The sequence below is a fragment of the Gorilla gorilla genome, chromosome 13, assembly GCF_029281585.2.
Source record: "Gorilla gorilla gorilla isolate KB3781 chromosome 13, NHGRI_mGorGor1-v2.1_pri, whole genome shotgun sequence".
Classification (NCBI taxonomy): domain Eukaryota; kingdom Metazoa; phylum Chordata; class Mammalia; order Primates; family Hominidae; genus Gorilla; species Gorilla gorilla.
The window spans coordinates 37,359,860-37,379,110 of record NC_073237.2 but is presented as its reverse complement, the minus strand read 5'-3'; the positions used below and the strand labels follow the sequence as shown (position 1 = coordinate 37,379,110).

Genomic DNA, 19,251 nt, shown 5'->3' with positions numbered 1-19,251 from the left:
TTTGTATGGGATCTTTGCTTTATGAACTAATGGCTTCTATGGGTGTTCTTTATGCTGGTGTGTTGCAGCTTTGAATTAGCTATGTTTTTGTCTACCTGGAATTACTACAGTTAGTGAGATAGTGAGAAATGAAGACCTAATTAATATTTGCTAACTTAAGAATGTTGAAAGATTTTTGGGTAGGAATTGAACAATGAGAACACTTGGACACAGGAAGGGGAATATCACACACCCGGGCCTGTTTTGGGGTGGGGGGAGGGAGGAGGGATAGCATTAGGAGGTATACCTAATGTAAATGACGAGTTAATGGGTGCAGCACACCAGCATGGCACATGTATACATATGTAACAAACCTGCACGTTGTGCACATGTACCCTAGAACTTAAAGTATAATTATATATATATATATATAAAAAAGATTTTTGAAATGAAATAATGATCCATAATAGGTTTATCTGGATTCCCAAAATCTAAAAAGATATTGGCAGCAAAACCTGACCTGACCTGAACTGACATGAGGCTATTTATAGTTTTTAATTATCCTACCTAGTGTGACTATTTATGCTTTTTGCTGTAGAAATATTCGTGTACTTGATGACAAGGTATTCCCTCAGACTTTGCCATGGGAGTTATGTAATCATTAGTATATGTGCTATATTACTTTTCTAAAATCCAAAGAATTCTGCATTCTGAAATAGAACTGCCCAAGGGTTTTAGATAAGGGATTATGGACCTATAAATGCATACTGAATGCTATTAATTGCATTAATGGTGGTGATATAGGTATATAATTGCTATGTTTAAGCCTATTTTATATCCAGATTTGTTGAGAGTTTGTTTGCCGTAGTTTTATTTGTATGTCTATATGCCAAGTAACTGGAGGAGTTACATTCTTGATATATAACTACTGTTGGTTTGACTGTGAGTATATTTTTATTGTGGTAAAAAAAACACATAACAAAATTTATCATCTTAACCATTTTGAAGTGTACAGTACAGTAGTGTTAACTATATGCACATTGTTGTGCCACGAATCTCTAGAACTTTTTCATCTTGCAGAACAAAAACACTTTACCTCCTGAATAACAACTCCATATTTCCCTATCCCCTGACCCCTGGAGACCACCATTCTACTTCTGTTTCTATGAGTCTGACTACTTTAAATTACCTCATATAAATGAAGTCATACAGTATTTGTCCTTTTGGGACTGACTTAGTTCACTTAGCATAATGTCCTTAAGGTTCATCCATGTTGTAGCAAAGAAGGATTTTCTTTTTTAAGGTTGAATAACCTTCTATTGGATGTATATATCATATTTTAAAGTCTATCTATAGACAGACAGATTGCTTCCAACTTTTAGCTATTGTAAATAATGCTGCAGTGAACATGGGTGTGTAAGTATTTCTTCACGATCCTATTTTCATTTCTTTTGGACATATATGAATACTTAAAAATATTTTCTCTTTTCTATAAACTAAATAATTTTATAGTTTTATTTCATCTAGAAAACCTCTGTTTTGTATTTTAGACCTTCATGCCTAAGTTTTTCATTTATCTAAAGTCAATGTAAATTCAACAAGTTTTTCCCCCTTTAAGCTATCTCTGTAACAGCTGTCAAGAAATGTACCTTTTTTAAAAGGCAAAAATCAATACCAGGAAACAAATTCAATAATCAAGACTTTGTATTCATGCCGTACTTTATACTTTGTGTTTATAATTCCTTTTAACAACTAGTCATTATGGGCCAGGGGAGATGGCTCACGCCTGTAATCCCAGCACTTTGGGAGGCCAAGGCGGGCGGATCATCAGAGGTCACGAGTTCAAGACCTGCCTGACCAACATGGTAAAACCCCATCTCTACTGAAAATACAAAATTAGCCTGTGTGGTGGTGCAAGCCTGTAATCCTAGCTACTCAGGAGGCTGAGGCCGAAGAATCACTTGGACCCGGGAGGTGGAGGTTGCAGTGAGCTGAGATCGCGCCATTGCACTCCAGCCTGGGCAACAGAGCGAAAATCTATCTCAAAAAAAAAAAAAAAAAAAAAAAGTAGTCATTATGTGTTCTCCTGAGATGTACAGTTTGAAAAAAAATTGAAAACTGGCTTCAATGGAGATAAAAATCCAGTTTAATACTATGATAAGGATTTTGCTGGAAATTTTTCTTAGTAAGGGTTAAATTCTTTGATGCTTATAATTAATTTCATTTACTACATTGTTTTCATTTTAACTTCTACCAACCATATAATTTATTCTTTCTTTCTTTCCCTAACACCATCCCCCACCTCAAGAAATTTTTTGTATCTTCAAAACACCATGAGAGGTTTATAATATTCTTGTTCGCCTTTCAGATAGAATGGATTTAGTGTACTCCATGTTGTTGTTGTTGTTGTTGTTGTTTTTTGAGACGGAGTCTCACTGTCACCCAGGCTGGAGTGCAGTGGCGCGATTTTCGGCTCACTGCAGGCTCCGCCCCCTGGGGTTCATGCCATTCTCCTGCCTCAGCCTCCCGAGTAGCTGGGACTACAGGCGCCCACCACTACGCCCGGCTAATTTTTTTTATTTTTAGTAGAGACGGGGTTTCACCGTGTTAGCCAGGATGGTCTCCATCTCCTGTCCTCGTGATCCACCCGCCTCGGCCTCCCAAAATGCTGGGATTACAGGCATGAGCCACCGCGCCTGGCCTTTTTTTTTTTTTTAATGGAGCAATCACTTCTTGGGGGAAGGGTGAAGAAAACTTAGATATTATAATGGCCCTCCAGAGGTCACCATACCTAAATGGCTACACACCACATGGGTGATGTAAAAATTTCAGGGGAGGGAAGTGATTGGGGAAAAAGAGTCTGTAATCGACTTCTTAGGGAATCAATAATGTAAGAAAAAGGTTGAGAAACACTGGTGTACTGCATGGGCAAAGAGGCAAGGGATTTATGAGCAATAGTTTTTATTTATATTTTTGGAAAGGAAACTCCAGAGAGTAAACAAATGTGCTGATGACAGACTATCTTAGAAACACTTCCCCGGGTCAAAGTGGTTCCTTCTGAGATTTTGCTCCTATGTACACACTGCTTGGTAAACTTTGCAACTTCACGGCATATCAGAAGGAACTAGACTGCATCCTCTTCCTGTCTCTTCCCTTGGAGTAGCATTTAGCTTTTCATTGGGGACCTGTTGTTAAAGGAAGATAAACTTTACCCTATACCAGCCATTTTCTCCTTTTATCAAGAAAAATCAATTTGTATGGTTCTTAAATGTATTTCCCTAGTATATATTCAAATTAAACTTGCAGTTAGATTTATATCAGTGTTTACTCCAAATAGTCAAAATATCTACAGGCTAAAAACAGTTCCTATTTCGAGCATTAAAATAGCATAAGCCTTAGTCACTTGTTCAGCTCTTTGATTCTCATAACTATTTCTAACCCTGGTAGAGATAAGAATCCAACAAAACAAAACTCTTCGCAACAACATTTAAGTTTTGCTATATACATATTTGTATTTATGTGTACATACACATATATATTTTTAAATAGTGTATGTCGCTGTGGTTGACTTTTAAAACTCTTAAAGGGATAAAAGGAAACATTCAAGAAATACTGGCTTAATTATACTAACTTTTAAAATTTTGGTTGGATAACAGCCTCTTTTCTCAAATCAGTGACTTTCGAAGCATTGTTTTTTACTCTTCAAATTCATTCATATTCATTTACTATTCAGTATGCTGAACTTGTTACTGGCTCAAAGGTACTAGACTTTCTTACCTCTAGACTTTGCACATGCTGATTGTTTTTGCTGGAACACTTTTACCTTCCTCTTTGTGTGATATTCATAAACCTTAAGCCTTTAATTGAAAGGCATATCTTTAGAGAGCTCTCTTCATCCCTGCTACATGCTTTTATGGCACCCTGTACTACTCTTTTCATATTTATCCAGTTTATTGTAAATACTTATTTAATTGCCTCCTTCTACCTCTAAAATACAGCTCCCTGAGTGAAAACCATGTCTCTGTTGATTGCTATTATATCCTCAGCACCTGGCACATAGTAGATGCTTGATATTTTTGAATGGAAGAATGAGACACACACAGGTATCCTCATTATTCATATATTTCATATTGTGAATTTGTCTTCTCACTAAAGTTACTTTGTACCCCCCAAATCAATCCTTGCAGCATTTTCATGATCATTTGTGGGCATGCACAGACTCCTGAAAAATTTCAACAGCCTGACATGCACATTGCCAACAGAAGTTGAAAAAGGCAACACTCTGCCTTCTTATATCAGTTCTCATACTATAAAGAGGTTTCCTTTTTGCAGTATATTTAGTGGCATGTTTTTTGCATTTTTGTGCTTTCTGTTGGTGATCGTGCCATTTAAAATGGCCCCAAGCAAAGTGCTGATGTGCTAAGTGTTCCTAAGGCACATCATAGCCTTATGGAGAAAATGTGTGATAGGTAAACTTAATTCAGGCATAAGTTACAGTGCTGTTGGCTGTGAGTTCAATGTTAGTGAATCTACAACCTATAGTAAATAAAATGTCTTTAAACAAACATAAAGCAAGATTATGTATTGGCTAATTGACTAAAATGTGACTAAAGGCTCACAGGAACTTAACCCTGTATTTCCCTTGGGAGCAATAGTTCAATATTTGCTAACTCGTTGTTCACAATAACTTCACAGGACATAACTACCACAGATAGTAAGAGTTGATTATATGTGCAATTATAAAATTGTGCTCAAATATATATATAATGTTTTATAACTTGGTTTTTTCCCTACATAACTGTGTCATGCTTCTATTAAAAATAATGTGTCTTTATCTCATAATATAGATTATATTACTAAGCAAGAAAAAAACTTAAATGTTTGTTAGCATGGTGACAGCTGTGGCTAATAGACGTCAGGTTAACTTGATTCCCTAATATATTGGTTACCTGAAATTGGTTATTGAGGGGATGAGTATTTTTTTTCTTAGTTTATATTATCTCACTGGTTACAGTGAACATATATTTCTTTTACAGATATTCTTTAAAAACATGATTTTTAATAGTTGCATTACATTTCCTTATGTGAAAGGAATAAAATTTTGATTAATTATCACCTTAAATTCTTATGTTTCAGACATTCAACGTCTGCAGTTGGATCTGCAGAAAATGGAGCTTCTAGAAAGTAAGATGACTGAAGAACAGCATTCTCTAAAAAGCAAAATTAAGCAAATGACAACTGATCTGGAGACATATAATGATTTGCCAGCTTTAAAATCATCAGGTGAAGAAAAGATAAAGGTAAATGTTAACCAAGCCTTACAGAATTACAATTCAGTTTGTTTTTTTCTTGATCAAATGTAATATATTTGTGGTTTATAGGATTTATTATTTTAAGTTGATTATTTTATATATATAAGTGAGAAAAAATAAAAATGTTTACATATGTAGTTGGAATTTAGAGTGACTTAAAGTTTTAAAGAAAAGCAAAAATTGAAAAGCAAGGTATAAGCTGCTACTTAATACAGAGCATTTCAGCAGATGTGAGCTTTGTTAAAGCAGTTTAGATTATGACTCTATCCTACCTGAAACTTGTCAGTGGCTTTCCATTGCCATTTACATTAATTTAGACTAAATTTGGTAGGGTCGGGAGAGATATGGCAGCATTAATAGAGTTATTAATACAGATAATGTTAACATAGCTTATAGTTCAAAGGATATTTTTACAAACAGGTTTTAGAGTAGTTATAGCCTTGATATAATTTTGCCAGAATATAGTTATTGAAATTAAGTTAAATATGATTTATATTGGCTTACTACATATTTTCTATAACCTGTCACTTCTATTTGGATCTTTCTAGAAATTACATCAGGAGAGAATGATATTATCAACCCGCAGAAATGCCTTTAAGAAAATAATGGAGAAGCGAAACATAGAATATGAGGCACTAAAAACACAATTGCAAGAAAATGAGACACATTCTCAGGTAAAAAATGTTTTAAATGACTTTGAAATTCTCTTAGTCTATATTTTCACCCCAAAACAATCATTTTTTTATTTTAAAATTTGCTTTATATACCTTCTAGATTTTCTGACTTTTAAGACAGCCAGATTCTGTACAGCCTTCATTCAGAATGAATGGACTCCTGCTTTCTTACCTTCCATAAACCTATATTGAAAGCCAACTCTGTTAGATACTGTCTTGGGCACAACTATTAAGATATATGGGGTAGTATCTTTTAAAAATTTTGGAAGTGAAACATTACTAATACAGAAACTAAAAATCCGTAAAATCACAAATAAAATAAATTCTAATGATTAGTACCTACCACCCAGAAGAGAGAATGCTTATTGTTGCTTTAGTGTGGGTTCTTTTAGTCAATGGATAGATAGATAGATAGATAGATAGATAGATAGATAGATAGATAGATAGGTGTATACACATATTTATGCATATACTTAGGTACACATTTATTTCTATGCATTTATAGAAATTGTACCATATTGTACATATCATTTAGGAGCTTGTTTTTCATGATTAACTATACATCATAAGTACTTTCCCTTGTCAATATATATATTGACTTTTAAAAAATATTAATAGCTTAATGATATTCTAGTACATGGATGTAGCATAATATATTGAACCAATTCCCTTTCATTGGATATTTAGGTAATTTCTAGTTTTAAAACCATTGAAATAATGCTATAAAGAGCAATCCAGATATCCTTGAACTTCTTAATTCATATCTCCAATTATTTACATAGGATGCATAGATATATATACCTGCAGCCCCCTTTTCATATCACTCATCTTGCTGATAATTACTTGAACAGTGTGTGAGGTCTAGATTGAGAGCTCTGACGGGACAGAGACAATGTCTGTCTCGTTTACTTTATTCCTTGCACTGTGGTATTGGTTGGCACATAGTAGGTACTCAGCAATTATTTGTTGAATGATTGAATGAAGCATTATGTGTCATGTACAAAGTCAATAACTATGGTCTGAAAAAGATTGATCATTCTTATATCTAATTAGTCTATATTAGAAATTTGCACACATGGTTTAAAACCCTAAATGCATTAAAAATTCCCTCTTTTGCCCAGGCATGGTGGTTCACGCCTGTAATCCCAGCACTTTGGGAGGCTGAGGTGGGCGGATCACGAGGTCAGGAGATCAAGACCATTCTGGCTAACAACGGTGAAACCCCGTCTCTACTAAAAATACAAAAAATTAGCCAGGAGTGGTGGCGGGTGCCTGTAGTCCCAGCTACTCGGGAGGCTGAGGCAGGAGAATGGCTTGAACCTGAGAGGCGGAGCTTGCAGTGAGCTGAGATCGCACCACTGCACTCCAGCCTGGTTGACAGAGCGAGACTCTGTCTCAAAAAAAAAAAAAAAAACTCTCTTTTTCTTCATATGGCTATGTGATCATGATAGAGCAAAATAAAAATGATGTCATTTGATTTTCCACTACCTAGGTACAACCGTTGTTAACATTTTGGTGCCATATCCTTGTAGTATTTTCGTCCTTTGCAATCATACATCCATATTGTTTTTACAAAAAATAAAACCATGCTGTTCATACAGTCTTTCAACATTTTCTTAACTTTTTTCAGCCTTCTTTTTTTTTTTTTAAACAGAGTCTCACTCTGTTGCCCAGGGCGGAGTGTAGTGACATAATTGTAGCTCACTGCAACCTGGAGCTCCTGGACTCAACCGATCCTCCTGCCTCAGCCACTGAGTAGCTAGGACTACAGGCACAGACCACCATGCTCAGCCAATTTTTATTGTTTTTTATACAGATGGGGTCTTGCTGTATTGCCCTGGCTAGTCTTGAACTCCTGGCCTCAAGCTGTCCTCCTGCCTCAGCCTCCCAAAGTGCTGGGATTGCAGGCATGAGCCACTGTGCTTAGCCTTTTTTTTCTTTTTGAGACGAAGTTTTGCTCTTGTCACCCAGGCTGGAGTGCAGTGGTGTGATCTTGGCTCACTGCAACCTCCACCTCCTGGGTTCAAGCAATTCTCCTGCCTCAGCCTCCCAAGTAGCTGGGATTGCAGGCGCCAGCCACCACGCCTGGCTAATTTTTTTGTATTTTTAGTAGAGACAGGGTTTCACCTTGTTGGCCAGGCTGGTCTCGAACTCCTGACCTTAGGTCATCCACCCGCCTCGGCCTCCCAAAGTGCTGGGATTGCAGGTGTGAGCCACCACACTCGGCCTTTGGTGACATTTCTATAGCATTAGCTATTTCACTGTATGGATGTACCATTTGAAAACAACATACACCTTACATTCTTTTTGAAAAGGGTAGAATCTCATGAAAGCTTGCTACAACTACTAAAAGCTTAGAAATCACTAATTTACATAATTCAGATTTACCAGTTATTCTGTTCTACTTCATATGGAAACCTAGCTATAGACTTATAAGTGACACAATTTTCTTAGGTTGTTTAGAGTGAGGATGAGTGCTGGAGAAGAAACAAGACAAAGTTTGTGAGGTCATTGTCTTCAGTGATTCTTAGAAAAAAATACTGATACTTCTTATGGAATATTAGCCCTCCTCATTCACTGAATAGATGATTTAAGGTGGAAAGCACTTGAAAAACACCATTTCTTAGAGCCAGTGAGTGGTTACCTTGTTTATCCCACATTAATTGCTAATTTTAACTCCATGTATTGATAACTGGAAATCATAACATAAGCCACAATTTTGAATCCTTCTCTGTGTTATTTGTCATCTTTTGTGAACCCCAACTGATTAAATCAAATCCTGATCTTCCTATCTTTCACAATTATCTTCTTGAAAACTGGCTTTTGGCATCTCTAAAGAATTTTATGTAACAGATTATTTAAACTAGTTAGGGAAAAACAGATTTTCAAAATGAATTTTTGCTTCATGATGTCCTTGGAGGTTTAAAGGAGTCAATAATATAGAGGTATAATGTAAAAGGAATTTGACCATCTGACACAGCATTGCTTTTATACCATTCCTGTAGCACTTAGCAGGTCTGATGCATTATAAGAAGGCCACCTGTTTGTATGAAACAATGACAAAAAAGTCTGGTACTTGACTTTGCTGAAGGTTATTAGAGATTTACTGCCAGAAACTGCTGACTGCTTCCTTAAGTCCATCTTAACTTCAAGGTCCTGTCTGGGGGAGATTGATGTGATTTAGTAATACCAGCTCACAGCACATACAGTTCACATAATTAATTAGCTATGATTCATTCTAATATCTAGATTTATCTCTTTGGAGGAAACAATGAGATGGATCTACATCAAGCCTGAATTTACGCCCTGAAAATTATTTTAACGTGAGGATAGAAACATTTCCACTGTTGCTTCAATTATTGTATTTTTAAAAATAATCATTACTTCTTTGAAATGTCCAGGTGGAACATAATTTTAGCATTTCAATTTTCAAATGGTCCTTTGCTTTGGAAAAAACTATGTGCATCTTAAAACAGAAAGACCATAACCAGAGTTACAAGGTTAATTAAATCAGAAAAACAATATAATTCTATAACAGTAAAATTGTCTTCTGAGGAAGCAACCATCAATATAATATCCACATTAGCTTCCTGTTGATGCAGAGATTATTGTAACAGTGCCAGCTTTTTACCAGCTCTCTTATAATCTTCACACTGCAGCTCTGCTCTTATCACAGCTTGTGGAATTAGACAGGAAATTTAGCCCTGGAAATAAGGAAGTTTCTCCTATATGGCTGAACCTTTGACAGTGTTTGAATATGTATTATATTTGTGGCATTAGACTTCCAGATTTTAAGAAGAGATTCCCATCATGTCCCATTTTTCTTTTAAAAGTTTTTTTAGGGAAAGGAAAATCATAAATTGTCTTTCAGTTGGCATGTTCATTGGTATAATAAACATTTAAAATATTTTATAATTAAAATAAATATATAGATTAAAACATGTTATAGGATTCATCACTGTATTAATGTATTTACTATTATTTAATCTTTTTTTTCTACCATGGCTTTATCTCAATAAAATGTAAGTTGATAAGATTTAAAGTTGGAGAGATTTTTTTTGTCTTATCCTCTTAGAAAGGCATTTAATTGTTTTAAATATGGGTCCTAATTAATATTTTTCTTTTATGTTTTTAGCTTACAAATTTGGAAAGAAAGTGGCAACACCTTGAGCAAAATAATTTTGCGATGAAAGAATGTATCCTTTAAAAAGCTGAAAATGGGGCCGGGTGCGGTGGCTCATGCCTATAATCCCAACACTTTGGGAGGCCGAGGCAGGTGGACCACAAGGTCAGGAGATTGAGACCACCGTGGCTAACACGGTGAAACCCAATCTCTACTAAAAAATACAAAAAAAACATAGCCGGGCGTGGTGGCGGGTGCCTGCAATCCCACCTACTTGGGAGGCTGAGGCAGGAGAATGGTGTGAACCCGGGAGGTGGAGCTCGCAGTGAGCCGAGGTGGCACCACTGCACTCCAGCCTGGGCGACAGAGCAAGACTCCGTCTCAAAAAAAAAAAAAAAAAAGCTGAAAATGAAATTGACTGAGTTATTTTTTTCTAGGAATTTTTTTAAAGACTCAAATTTAGTTCAACACCTACTTATTAAATACCAAATATGTACAAAACCCTGAGCTAAATTAAATGAATATGACTGTTTCAATTCTATAGTAGTTAAGAGGTGTGTGTGTGTGCACGCGTGCCCTCAAGTAACTAATAGAAAGCAGATTTTGGGAATTGCCAAAAAAGGAGTACAAAGACTTAATGTGGCATAGTGATTAAGTGCCCAGATTTTGGAGTCGGGCGATCCAATTTTAAATGTTAACTCTACTGCTTGTAAGTTACAAACTGGACAATTTAATCTGTTCAAGCTAGAACTGTATCATCTCTTAAGATTCAGTTTTCCGGGATCACAGGGCTTGGGTAAAGTTAAACATTATCAGTAAATCTTCTGATAAACATGGCAAGAATTTCTCTTTTGTTTAGAGACAGGGGTCTCACCAATTTAGCCAGGCTGGTCTCAAACTCCTAGGCTCAATCCCACCTCGGCTTGCTCAAGTGCTGGGATTAGAGACATGAGCCACTGCTCTCGGCCCCAGAATTGTATCATCTCTAAAATCTCTAAAATATAGTTAATATTTCCTTCTCATAGTGTTGGGAGAATTATATATAACCATATAGTTATATATATCCACAAGTGTATATATATATATGTACATAATATATAATATATAGTTGTTTGTTGTTTATATGGTTCTACCTTGAATATCTGGGCAGCAAAGGGATGTAAACTAAGTAAGATCCTGAGAAGTTTGACTTCCAAGCTCATCCATGTTTCAGCCATTTCAACTCCATTATATGTCTACAAAGATGATACTTACGTCTCATCTTATTGTTTACTTTTAGTTTGATTACAGGAGGCAGCAAGCAGCTGTTGAGAACATGTGTTGTGAAGTTGTAACAAATATTTCCTTAAAAGTTGTTTCCTATTCCCTTCTTTGACCCATTCAAGGGCGTCTCTGCCTGGAGAACTAGATCCTGACTCAGTGGCAGCATAGGTTCTCCCCCAGCGTGGTGCTGAACTTCAGCTCAGAAGCAGCCTGGACCCCATCTTACCTCCAGATAAGGTGTTTTAGGTGCTCTGTTGCCAGTGTTAGTGCAACTTAGTTTAAAAATAGAGGACTTGTTCACAGTATGCTCTAAGTCTAACACTGGAGTTTTGTGCAACATAAAGTAGGTGATTTTGGAGCAGAGTGAAGTCTAGAAATTTGCCTTAAATTATTTGTGGTACTCCAGAGAACGTGGTATGTGTATGTGTGTATGTGTGTTTGAATATGGGAACTAGTTCATTGAACGTTAGATTGTTCTAAGACCAGAATTAGATTAAAAATGCGTAACATATTAAGTATTAAAAAGTGTTTATATTGTATATGAATTTTTTGCAATAAGTTTAGCTTGGCATTTTAGGTTTTAATTGATGCTTAATCTGTTAAAATAATGTACTGTATTTTAAAGTATTCTAATTGTGCTTTTTTGTACCATCTTCAGTATGAAAAATGTCAGTATTTAGTTCCTTTCTCAGGCACAATTAGATTTTTATTGACATTGTTTTCCCCCTTAACTCATGTAATTAGTCATAGCAACCAAGAGTCAAGAGAGTGATTACCAGCCAATTAAGAAAAATGTGACCAAGCAGATTGCAGAGTACAATAAAACCATCGTGGATGCTTTACATAGCACCAGCGGAAACTGAGTTTAAGTCAACTGAAAGTCTCTAAGGAAGTATCCTCTTGCTGCTAAACTTGGTACAAGTTGACTACCAAAAAAAAAAAAAAAGCTTACCTTTGGAGTTTACCTAAAATTTCTGAATGTTATAATTTTTGTGGCCTCTTTTAAGAATGGTATTTTAAAATAGTAAATAGTTCAATAAACGGTTTGCATATTAAAAAGTACCATCTTCTTTTCTTTTTATGCTACTTGTATTTGAACCAAGAGATAAAGAAACTAAAAGTGACCATTGAAATTTATTTAGCTGGTATAATCCATCTATGGCAACAAATGAGATAAGCTTTTCTTGTATCAACTCCAGGACGGATGCACGGAGTATGATTCTGATTTAGCACTTATATCAACCTTGTCAATTTTTACTTCTAGAAAAAAATAGTGAGATTAGAAGGAAGATTTTTAGCTTTGAACGTTACTTCTCAAATAGGTTATATTTGATGTGTATTAGACCATATAATGTCACAGGTAAATATATAACATATATTCTTTATATAGCAGTTATACCTAAAGATTTGGAATTAGAAACTTTTAATCTTTGCAATTCTTAAAATATTTTTTCACATATATATGCCTGGAAGAACATTAGGTAAAAGACTACATTTATAGTGGGCTGTTTTGGACTATGGCTACTGCTGTTCATTGCCACCCTGCAGTATGCGTTTACTCTCTTGTACTATTAGGAGGACTTAAGTAGATTAATTTATAAACATTAGCCAGAATATTTGGGGAAAAAAGCTAGAAGAGGTAGGATTGGGAGAGAGGCATAGAGTCTGGAAGACATTATATTAACTGTAGATGTATCTTCTCTTATCGTGCAGGAATGAGTCACCTTGGCCAGCATAAAATATTACTTAAACTATCCTATTTTTGCTCTGATATCGTGTTCACTAAGTAACTCTACTTTTCAGTATTTCTGAAACAACACATTGATTTCTTAAACCAAAATAGCTTTATTGAGATATTATTTACATACTTTAAAATTTACTCATATATGTTGATTTTTTAAAATAAATATTTATAATGGTAAATTATTCAAATTCAGTCTATATACATTTAAATAAAGGAGTGAGCATTGTTGAGTTTGCTGAACTCTGGATTACTAATATGGCTGAAGATCCTGGACATTCATTAAGGTGGCATTCATAAAATGTGTTCCACAAATCCTGAGCATCTTGAGTTATTAATAGTGTTATGCCTCCAAAGGATTCATGGTCAAAGAAGTTTGGGAAACATTGTCTGAAACAAAGGTGAATTATTTTATTTTTTCTTGACTGCTCGTAACCCTTAATATGCTAATGTATAATAAGCTCAAGAAGAATATATACTGTAAAGCATTTCCCAGAGATAGTTGTCCACAAAACCCTTACTTTCACAGAGCCTAGGTCACATGAGATGTGTCATTACACCAAATAGACTTCATACACTAAAATAATTTCATCTTCTTAAGTCCTTTGGGTGGCTCTTTGGCCTTTTTCAGATGACTCCTGAGTATGTCTCTTTTTAGCCACCCTCAGTTGTTTTATGCTGTGATTGTATGGAGTTTTCTATTGGAAATTGGTAGCAGAAAGTGCTTATAAAATTTCACAAGGGAAAAAAACTCTTTTAGCAGTTAAAGAGAGTGAAATCTGAAATTCAGTAGATAAAACAGGTAATAGATTTTGATGACAGTTTGCCCAGCCCTTCGTTCATTCATAAAGTATTACTGTAATTTGGTGATTAGGAGCCTTTATGGATATACCTGACAGCTGAAAAACATTCATCTTTTATACAGTAACAACCAGAGGTATGATTGAGCATAGAGTTTAGGCAAGAGAACTGACTACTGTGGTCTCTTAATCCCATTGATTCTATTTCGTGGATACTTCCAAGGAGGAAGGGAATCTGGAAAACATGTTTGTGGATAGGTAATCTTTGTTTTCCTCATTTGAAAGCAAATTTAAATGCCTTTACTTTTTCCTTAGTTTTTTTTTTTTATAATCTCTACTTAAGTGTTCTTGACATTTTACTGCACCCTTTTAAATAACCAACTTAGTAATTTTTACTATTAGTAATAAGGGTTTTTTTCTGAGTGGTGGGATTATGGGTGATTGTAATCTTCCTTGGGCTTTTTGGTATTTTCAAAATTGTCTGTGATGTACATTTAATACTTAGAAATGCAATAAAATTCAAATAAAGTACTATATGCAGTTACTACTTTAACTGACAGAAAGGATGTAGTAAAAACTCTTCAGTCCTTGACTCTAGAACTGAACCAATCTTTACACAGAAAGAAAGTAGGAGGAAGATTGGCCTGTCCATTAAAGATATGTGTTTGCATTATAACAGTGGGAAATTTGGCAGGAAAAAAATTTCTTGACAAAAAGCAAGGCTTTCAATTTCCATCCTAAATTATTCATATGTAGTATTGGTGGGGGGCAAATAATTGCGCAGGATTTCTTTAAATTAAAACATGTTTTATCTGAGGGAAATTCTCACTAATGTCTCTTCCTTCCTCTCAGAGCCTTTCCACAAATCCAACAAGAATATTCTCTTTACTGGGATAGAACTGGAGGCTAATAGCTGCATGAACTGGCTCTTCCTGAGTCAGTCACATTACTCAGGGGGTTCCATTCATGCTAAAATAACACCTTGTAAGTCACGTGGAAAGAAGCTGCAGACTGAACAAACATGCTGAGCAGTTTTACTAGTGAAGATCAACATGGGAAAGTTAGCAAGTCTTTGTTTTTCCCATCCTTATCTTTTATCAGTAAATAAACATGAGTTCTTGATATTCTTTTTCCTGTGGAGTCCCTCGTTTGGACAATACTATAGTCTCATTTTAAGGTACAAAATTCAGTGCCTGCTTAGAGGATTACAGCATGGAGTAATGATATTCACACCAGAGATGAAAGGCCAGTTAGTAGTAGTTCCAGGGGTTTTTGCTGTTCCCTTGCTCAGTTTCTGTAGACTTCTTTCCTTTTGCTATACAATTGCAGTGTAAACAATCTTAGGGAAATTATAATGTTTAGACTCAAAGTAAGAAGAAATAAAGATGGACCACTAGAGAATTGTAGTAATCTATTTTTAAATTGATATTGTGTCTCATTTTTGTATACCTTTTGAAATAAAAGTAGATTATGTCTTAAAATTGTAAGTTTACAGTTTGATAACTGAAAAACATTTTTAAAAAGACAATTTTTAATACAAAGGTAGATAATTTAGGAAGACAGATAAATAAAATGAAGAAAGTAAGTTACTTGTGATCTCACCAGTCTTTTTAGATACGCATCTATATTTATGTCACACATATCTGTTTTATTTATGTATTTATGCACCTTTAATTAAAATTATATTGTTTTTAATTTTACATTTGCTGTTTGTAATTTAGCACACATTTTTGTATGTCATTATATACTGTTGTACAACATGTTAAATTGTTGCATATTATTTCATTGTGCAAAACTTTCAAAAACAAATCCTACATTATCGAATGAGATTTATGATATAGAGGTTACATGTAAGCTTTAGATCACATAGCTGGAAATGTGAATCCCAGCTTCACCACTGATTTGTTATATGACCTTGGAAAGCTGGTCTCAGAATTTCAGTTTCTTCATCTACAAATGGAATAATAATGCTTAACTCATAAGATTGGTTCAAAGAGTATGCAGAATCCAAGACGTGTGACACAAATCGTCCTGGGAAAGGTGTCATTATTAGCAGTGTGCAAAACTGATTGTTTCCCTGCACTCTCACCAACACTGGTGTTACCCAGGCTGACAGTGCACTACCTCATTTGTTTTACGTAAAAAAAACTGCCGCATTACAATTAGAAGCTATATTTTAATTTGCAAGATATGTTTTCATATCAAAAATTACAAAGTCTGATTCTTAAAAATCTCTTTAAAAATATTCATTATAGCTTTGTCATATACATCGAAAGCAAATTTTTAGAATATATTAGATCATACTTTACTGCCTCAATATTTTTCCTCATAATGTATCGTAATGAATTGCTGCTCTGAAAACCTGACTGCATAACTTTAAGAGAAATAGGAATAACCTGTGTAAGAATAATCTACTCAGTAACCAAGGCTATATTGTTTGTTCATTGTCTCTAGCCTCCTGCAAGTCAAGTGGTTGCACATAAAGAACAAGTATGTCGGCCGGGTGCAGTGGCTCACGCCTGTAATCCCAGCACTTTGGGAGGCCGAGGCGGGCGGATCACGAGGTCAGGAGATCGAGACCATCCTGACTAACATGGTGAAACCCTGTCTCTACTAAAAATACAAAAAATTAGCCGGGCGTGGTGGTGGGCGCCTGTAGTCCCAGCTACTCGGGAGGCTGAGGCAGGAGAATGGCGAGAACCCAGGAGGCGGAGCTTGCAGTGAGCTGAGATCATGCCACTGCACTCCAGCCTGGGTGACAGAGCGAGACTCCGTCTAAAAAAAAAAAAGTATGTCACAGGATGGAAAAGAAATACCCATTTATTTATTGGGGAGTCCAGTATACAAGAGGGTTTGGAGAAAGCATGAGTCAGAAGTTGAGTTGTCTACTACCTAAAAAAAGGCTCAGGCACACTACAGAAAGCTTTCTACAAGAGAAATAAAAAAAAAAAAAAACTAAAATGAGGTTTTCAAAATTCTGTTTTCTTTCAAAATATTTTGTAAAACAATATTCTTAACATGATAACAATATGGTAATACCATGTAAGAAAGGCAGACTTAATTAAAATTACTTTTGGCAGAGGGTGGAGAAAGAACTATTACTAAATTGGCCATTTAAGATTAGAAGACAATAGCTGAGCCAACTAACCAAACTGAAATATTATCTCATTCTCTGTTATCATTTTCAGTAGATAAACTCCCTCTAATAGAGGAAGTCCAGATTGACATGAAGGTGAAAATATTTGTTAAAATCCATAAGCTCAATCTGATTTTTTTTTTAAACCAAAGGAAAATATACTTCATTGTTAAAAGCATTTGTAGGTCTTTAATTAGCTTCTTGTTAAAATGAACTCACTTTAGTTTACTGGGTGGGGAGAGGGCTGCCTCAGAGTTTGGCCAGCCCCAACCCTGTCCCTCCCTGCCAAGGACAAAGCAGGGACCTTGTGTCTGAGGATCAGGGGAAATGGTTAAGAAGGAGAGGAAAAGAAAATTGCTTTTCCAGCTTTTTCAACTTCCTATGTAGCCTATAGAGAAAAGCAAGAATCCCTTTGGGAGGAAATAACAAAAGTGCCAACAATAGATAGATGTATGAAGCCTGCATCCCTGCAGTGTACTGGAGCTCTTACCCTTATAATGGCCTTTATCGGAAGGCCAAATGCACATTTACTATAAACTGGTCCTATCTTCCTGGGAGCCTCTCCCCTTCAAGTCATTCCTTGGCTCACTTCCTTCTTCTGCCAGAAATATCAAAGTCAGAGAAGGGGATAAAAGTTGTAAAAGTCCAGCTGCCTTGTTTCCTTTTCCTACGGCACAGTTGAGGTAGCCAGTTAGATAAGAGGTGTTCATAAAAGACCTCAAGAAACAGTTAATTGAAGAGTGTCAGGTAATAAGGTAAGCAAGCCTCTTACAAAATCACTTGCCACTGTATTATGTCTAAAGGGCTCCACTTGAGCAGAAACCAAACCAAAAAAGGCTCTAAGAAATTTACCTTAAAATTCTGTCCAGAACCTTTTCATTGAACATAGGTTGAACGTCTAATATGGGTTTGCCTAACCACACACTTTGATTTGTCAAATATTTAATTCCAACAATACTTCATGACCTCACTGTGCACTGCCATCCACATCTCCGATAATCACAAGCATAGCAGGTATTGATGCCATAGCTCTTAATTGTCTTGGGAATTAAGACAGGCGACATCAGTACCTGCTAAGCTTGTTGATGAAAAGAATTGTTAAAAAGAGTTTATCAGGGCTGGGCGCAGTGGCTCACGCCTGTAATCCCAGCACTTTGGGAGGCCGAGGTGGGCGGATCACGAGGTCAGGAGATGGAGACCAGCCTGGCCAACACAGTGAAACCCTGTCTCTACTAAAAATACAAAAAAATTAACCAGGTGTGGTGGCGGGCGCCTGTACTCCCAGCTACTTGGGAGGCTGAAGCAGGAGAATTGCTTGAAACTGGGAGGAGGAGGTTGCAGTGAGCCAAGATCACGCCACTGCCCTCCAGCCCAGGCAACAGAGCAAGACTCTGTCTCAAAAATAAAAATAAATAATAAAAATAAATGTAAAATTAAGTTATTATTGGCTATAGTCACCCTGTTGTGCTATCAAATAGTAGGTCTTATTCATTCTTTCTAACCATATTTTGTATCCATCAACCCTCCGCATTTCCCACCCCTGCTCCCCTCACTACCCTTCCCAACTTATGGTAACCATCATTCTACTCTATTTTCATGAGTTCAGTTGTTTTAATTTTTAGCTACCACAAATGAGTGAGAATATGCAAAGTTTATCTTTCTGTGGCTTGCTTATTTCACTTAATATAATGACCTCTGGTTGCATCCATGTTGTTGCAAAAACAGGATTTCATTCTGTTTTATGGCTGAATAAGTACTCCATTGCGTATAGGTACCACATTTTCTTTATCCATTCATCTGTTAATGGACACTTAGGTTTCTTCCAAATCTTGGCTATTTTTAATAGTGCTAAAATAAACATGGGTATGCAGATACCTCTTTGAAACACTGATTTCATTTTTGGGGGGTATTACCTAGCAATGGGATTGCTGTATCATATGGTACTTCTATTTTTAGTTTTTTTGTGGGACCTCCATACTGTTCTCCATAGTGGCTGTACTAATTTACATTCGCACCAACAGTGCATGAGGGTTCACTTTTCTCCACATCCTCTCCAGCATTTGTTATTGCCTGTATTTTGGATAAATTTTAACTAGGGTGAGATGGTATCTCATTGTAGCTTTGATTTGCATTTCTCTGATGCTGAGCATTTTTTCATATACTCGCCAGCTATTTGTATGTCTTCTTTTGAGAACATGTCTATTCAGATCTTTTGCCCATTTT

General features: G+C 35.9%; 1 protein-coding gene across 4 annotated transcripts in view; it reads left to right on the top strand.

Moving 5' to 3' along the window:
• IFT74 (intraflagellar transport 74) overlaps positions 1 to 12,410 on the top strand; it is a 114,255-nt gene extending 101,845 nt beyond the window's left edge. For all 4 annotated transcript variants that reach the window (XM_063696313.1, XM_019034014.4, XM_019034013.4 and 1 more), the window contains 4 exons: positions 5,116 to 5,279; positions 5,840 to 5,965; positions 10,101 to 10,161; positions 12,096 to 12,410. In XM_063696313.1, coding sequence (XP_063552383.1) covers positions 5,116 to 5,279; positions 5,840 to 5,965; positions 10,101 to 10,161; positions 12,096 to 12,214 — 470 coding nt within the window. In that variant the 3' untranslated portion in view covers positions 12,215 to 12,410. The remainder of the gene's footprint in view (positions 1 to 5,115; positions 5,280 to 5,839; positions 5,966 to 10,100; positions 10,162 to 12,095) is intronic.
• The last annotated feature ends 6,841 nt before the right edge of the window (positions 12,411 to 19,251 follow it).